This window comes from Lytechinus variegatus, chromosome 4 (genome assembly GCF_018143015.1).
Source record: "Lytechinus variegatus isolate NC3 chromosome 4, Lvar_3.0, whole genome shotgun sequence".
Classification (NCBI taxonomy): domain Eukaryota; kingdom Metazoa; phylum Echinodermata; class Echinoidea; order Temnopleuroida; family Toxopneustidae; genus Lytechinus; species Lytechinus variegatus.
The window spans coordinates 43,593,005-43,599,004 of NC_054743.1; the positions used below are offsets into that span (position 1 = coordinate 43,593,005).

Here is a 6,000-nt window from a genome sequence, read left to right on the forward strand (position 1 = left end):
CTAGACATAAATTACTGACAGAGGTATCATCATTTTCAAATACATCTGTTAACATTCATTAAACATACTTGTATGGATTTGGACAAGTGTTTTGTTAAAGGGGAAGTTCACCCTGAAGAAAACTTTGTTGCAAAAATAGCAGAAAAAATAGTAAAAAATATTGGTGAAGGTTTGAGGAAAATCCGTTAAAGAGTAAGAAAGTTATTAGAGTTCAAAGTTTTGGATTTGTGACGTCATAAACGAGCAGCTGCCCCATGTGTTATGTAATATAAAATGCATGAATTTCAAATTTTGCATGGTTCCTGATGACTTAATTTTGTTTTCTATTCATGATCGGGTGTGAAATGATTTGTTTATTGATATACAAAAGGTACAGTGAAAACCATTTTCAATTTTCTGAGAAAATGACATTTCATTGATTTTTTACCATTCGCTATGTAGGAATGCTGCTCGCATATGACGTCACAAATCAAATAATTGAAATTCTAATAACTTTTTAATTATTTGATGAATTTTTCTCAAACCTTTGGCAATATTTTTTATTATTTTTTCTGCTATTTTTACAATAAAGTTTTTGTCAGGGTGAACTTCCCCTCTAACCTGTTTAACAATTAAAAATTGTAGAATTATGTGACAATCTCTGCCAATCAGATGGCACTATTTCAGAAGCTTGTAACTTGCAATCAATTAAAAGGTTTGGTGATGTTGGAGTCCAGAATTTCAGTCTCCCTAATCGATTTTGATTGGTATATGTGAATAGCATATTAGGAGCTTCTCACCCCCCCCCCACGTATATGACAACCTTGCTCATCTTGGTCAATGTTACTCTCCTTTTTTTACAAATGACCCAAATCTCACTTGTGTATCATTTATTAAATAATTTTCTAGATTTATGGCATGACCCTGAGGTTGTCGGCTGTCTTTGAAGAACACTTCTTGAAGATAATCGGCAACTATCGCTCAGCCCTCAAGTACGAGAAGCAGGTCAAGACTGGCTTGAAAAAGTAGGTTACATATGGACATACTTGACACACAGTGTAATTCTGTTTTTTTTTAAACGAATGGTATATATTTGTGTAGGATATGTGTGAAACGTTCCCACATAAACAGTTTGTTGACCATCCCACTCCATGTGGCGTGGTTGTGTTAGAATGTGAATAGTGGTTGATTGATGTGTTTCATCCAGAAAATAACGTGACCTACTAGGGCGATTCCATGCTAGAAAAATTAGCAAATTTTACAACATTTTTCAACCTGCTGTCCAAACGAACAAAGAACTCCAATTTGCTTTGTGCTAATTTTAAAGTACTACTGGGTAGACATGCAAAAAACTGACAACCAACAAAAATGTGTTGTCCACAGGTGAATTAGAGCTTGAAATGTTGCGTGTCGTACGGGACATTTCTGCGTCCCGTATGACACATAACATTTTCACCTATAATCAACTCATAATCAAATTTTTTGTGTTGGTTATTAGTTTTTCACATGACTACCCGCTATAGCTTTATCATTGACAAAAAAGAATATTTTATTGCCCAATCATTCGGCTAGGAAACTAGAAATTGTTATCAAAATGTCCCGTACAACACATATGGAATCGCCCACTAGGGAATTATGGGAATGAAGAAGCAGCCAGGGGACTAGTCTATACCAGGGGCCTGTTTCATAAAATCTGTTATGACAACAAATTTGCAATAACATTAACAAGCTACTGACATCCCTTAATCTGATTGGCTGTTAGTAAATTTGTTATAGAAATTGTTCATGCATTATTATAACAAGTCTTTATGAAAAAACAGAACCTATGGTATTTGGTCATTACCAATGGGGCCCGATGCCGAAAGAGCTGCAATTAATCGCAAGTCAAAATATCACGCATAAGTCCCAAATGTGCACATTTGATTGGCTAAAAATCCAGTTGTGTTTGATCGCAACTCCTTCTGCAAATGGCCCCAGATCACTTCTAAAGGGTTATTATCTTGGGTGCTTTTACAAAAGTCTGTGCTGAGCTTTGTAGCAGGAATGTTGCTCAGTGTCTTTCGCACTGGTTTCCTGGATGCCCCATTGTTCTGTCTGTGTTGAAATTGGTGGATTGGAGAGGAATGAAGTTGAGCAGGATGTCTGCTTGAATGACATGGATCAAGTCATTTTTTAAGGTGCCTTCTTAACTGTATTTCTGAGGAACCACTTAAAAACTCTGGTTTAACCCCACTCTCATTGATCATTGATGATTGGGTAAATATTGATTTTCTTTTTCATCCCAGGAGGAAGCAAATGCTGTCTAGTCCGGAGGATCGCCACAAATCACCGCAGAAGCGCCACGTCAGGCGGTTGAAGGTCAAAAGGTCTCTGACAACGGGTCACTCCATGGACGGCGATGACGACGCCAGCGACATCGACGCCCCCGGCCCCTCTGTCATCCAGAGACGATTGGCAAGGTCTACCAAGAAGAGAAGGAAAGAGGAGAGCGAGGAAGAGGAGGAGGAGGATAAGGACAAGCCAGGACCAAGTGGTTGTCATGGCAACACTTCCCGGGTAACTCATAAAAAGCAGCTGAATGGTTTCGGTCAAGATGAAGATGATTCCGATACCGATATTGGTGAGTAGTTAACTGAATTGTTCAGACTTCCCAGCCATCTTGATATTTGGAAATAATCAGTCTAGACCATTACAATCTCTCATTTCAAAGGGATTTTACTCTTTTTTTTCAATTTATTGGATGTTTGCATGGTAAAAGCAGTTTCCTATTAGAGAGCAGGATCATTGGACTATATATCAGTTAAAAAGCTTCAACGTCCTTTGACAGACTAGCCAACCAGTACCAAAATACGGCAGTACGTTTTTTGGGGTTTTTTTTCATGAAATGAAAATTTAAATCGTAATTTATTGAGAAAACTTATCTCTATATATCTTTATTTCATAAAACGTACACAAATATGGTTATTAGATCAATGTAATTTCAGATAACTTTTTTTTTTTCAATCATCGCCGCGATGAGCGAAAGCGCCACACATTTTATTATCAAATACACTTTTTTGGGGGAAAAATACAGTTTTTAATATCACAGAATACAATTTTTCATTCCCAGAGGTTGGCAGGTCTGCTTTGATCAAGTAGCAGTGTAGCCAAGAAGACCTGATGGCTTTAACTTTAGAAGCGGGTTGTGTTAGGCAACCACTTCTGGTCAATATCTAGCCTTCCCTTGTAGATGATAGACACACATAAGAATACTTTCAACCTTCCTGCTGAATACTTGACCTTGGTGTCTTGTCATTAAATTTATTTGAAGCTACTGTACTTTTGAATATTATTGGATTGGCATTATTTGACTACAATGTTACTTGAGCAATTACAATTTTGCTTTCTTGCTTCCTTCTGTGCAGAACCTCAAGCCAATGTGAAATTAAAAGCAGTTCCGAACAAACAATCAAAGGCTGAATCCAAGGGTGGAAAGAAAGGCGGGAAAGGAAAGGCAAAGGGAAAGAAACCTTCTGCCAAGCCAGTCATCAAGGAAGAAGTAGAAGAGGAAGAAGAGTTGGAGGAGGAGGTGGAAGAAGAAGAAGATTCCGGTGAAGAAACCGAGATCGAGGAACAGAATGTAAAGAAGGAAAAGGAAGATGATGATACTGAGGTGGAAGAGGAAGAAGAAGAGGAGGTTGGGGTAGAAGAATCAGGAGAAGAAGACTCCGAAGATGAGGAGGAAGAAGAAGAGGAAGAGGAGGAGGAAGAAGAAGAGGAGGAGGAGGAGGAAGAAGAGGCAGAGGAAGAGCCTGTCAGAAAGACAAGGTTAAGATGTAAGTGGAATTGCAGATTCAAATTATAAAAGCGAAAGTATGACCAACAGTATAATAACCTTACCATGCTTATTTTCCTTAGAAACTTTCATAAAGTTCTGGTTTGTAGACTCATCAGAACCATAAATTTCATCTTTCTCTTGTTGGACTTGAGGAAAATGGCTTTGCTTTAACACAAGATTTCAATAACCTTACTTTTATAATTGATTTTTTTAATTGACTGTATCTTTAATTTTACAGATCTCTTGTGGCCTAACTTATAGATTGCACTTGTTGAAAATAATCCCAATTTCGATTAAAGACGAATCAATTTATCACCATGTAAGCAATGAGTCCCATTGGCCCAAATCAATTAAATATTAAAAAAAGAATTGTATGTACATTTGAAGTGGACTATTGAAAGTCTTATTAGGTCTATTGATTTCTTAGATAAGAGAGTCAAAAGGGGCCTAAGCTTTCGATCCTAGCAGAATCTTCTTCGAAGGCAAAATGACAAACATATAAGGTGGAACAACCATAATATAGACCACAGACATTCAACAGCAACACTGGAAACAAGGAGACAAAAGGGGCATTAGTGAGAAGAGATGACCAATCAGGTTAATTTCTTAGATATTGTACTATCAAGCCAGGTATATAGGAAATTAATTTCAACACATATTTTTGCCAGCCACAAAACAAAAATTACCACCATCGCCCCCATCAACACCACCACCATTATCATCATCACGACTATCATCATCGGCATCAATACCAACACCACTATCACCATTATTAACTCTCTGCTATTGGAAATATGTTTGTTGAAACAGGGCCCCTGATCTTAAAAAGCTTCTTTTTTTTCAATTACAGCAAGGACAAACTTAACCAATGGCTACGGTTCAAGACAGAAGAAGGTAGATGCCTCCAATAGTGAAGGGGAGGATAAAGAGGAGGAAGAAGAGGAAGATGGCGATGGTGGCGATAGTGAACACAGCAACTACGAAGCTGGCTCTGACATCAACTCTAACGAGGAATCCGAATCATCAACAGAGGAAAGCGAGAGCGAAAGTTCCGATTCAGACATTGATAGCCATTACAAAACTAGGCGGAGGACCAAAGGTAGAACTAAAAAACCCACGAAAAGAAGTAAAAGAGGGCAAAAAATTGGCAAGAAGCGAAAAGCAAAATCAAAACACTCGTCGCGTGTGTCGCCAAAGAAGCGTTCCAAGGTGGATTACAGCGACGAAGACGACGTTTACGTGCCCTCGCACAAGGTGAAGTTTCAGACAGAAAGACGGACACGGAACCAAGGCAGGCACATGCAGTATTATGGGGACTTTGATGAAAGTGATAATCAGAGCGACAATCAAAGCGATAACCAGAGCTTCAATCAGAGTGAGGAGGAGGAGGATGGAAAGAGCGTTTCCAGTCGCGGACGAGTCAGAAAACTGACGGCAAGGGCACGTGCGCGATTGCTCGGAACATGACACAAACACGAGATGCTGCAACCGAATCCAGCATGTTTTCAGGGATGTTCACAATCTTAAGTACTTCAATTCATTCTGTTGAATAGGCACAATGATGAAAGGTATCATCTATAATGAGTATGATTAAAAAAGAGACAACATTGTACCAAAATTACAGAATCAGGGCTGTATATCTAAGATTGATTTCCAAGTCTATTCTGGAATTGTATCTTTATGTCACAAAATCTGCGTACACGGTATCTTTATCTGTCAGACTATGCTTTTAATAGTTGATTTCAAATTGCTTTAAAAATGACTTTTAGTTCATGAATGCATGTTGCATTTTCTCAATTCCATAGGGTAACTTTTAACTCAAATAAAAGGAGTGCATTATGTTTTTCTTTTTGAAAGAAAAAGACAAAATTCATTGTTACAGAAATTGCCCATTGTGTTTTATACATTGGGGTCTAAAATTGTGATACGTGTGTGCAAAATCCTTCATATGCACATGTCAAATGCTGCAATTTAAGATATTTTTGGAACTGGACTACATAACTAAGTGAATGAGAATGGTTTGATCAACAAGTGGAATTTCTAGCTTGAATGTTAAAAAGTGTGAAAGATCGAGAGGGAGAGAGACAACTTTATAGGTGTGCGACAAACAAATTCAAATTTTCTTGATAACTCAACATTCCTTTATTCCATCGCAGTTTAGTAGCACTGTTTGGATACAGGTTTTTAAATTTTGTTTCTTTGTT

The 6,000-nt window shown here is 37.9% G+C and overlaps 1 protein-coding gene across 1 annotated transcript in view; it reads left to right on the forward strand.

Moving 5' to 3' along the window:
• The window catches only part of LOC121414125 (bromodomain and WD repeat-containing protein 3-like), a 30,887-nt gene extending 25,209 nt beyond the window's left edge, over window positions 1-5,678 (forward strand). The window contains exons 32-35 of the mRNA XM_041607192.1: window positions 889-1,004; window positions 2,265-2,599; window positions 3,384-3,794; window positions 4,647-5,678. Coding sequence (XP_041463126.1) covers window positions 889-1,004; window positions 2,265-2,599; window positions 3,384-3,794; window positions 4,647-5,263 — 1,479 coding nt within the window. The 3' untranslated portion in view covers window positions 5,264-5,678. The remainder of the gene's footprint in view (window positions 1-888; window positions 1,005-2,264; window positions 2,600-3,383; window positions 3,795-4,646) is intronic.
• The last annotated feature ends 322 nt before the right edge of the window (window positions 5,679-6,000 follow it).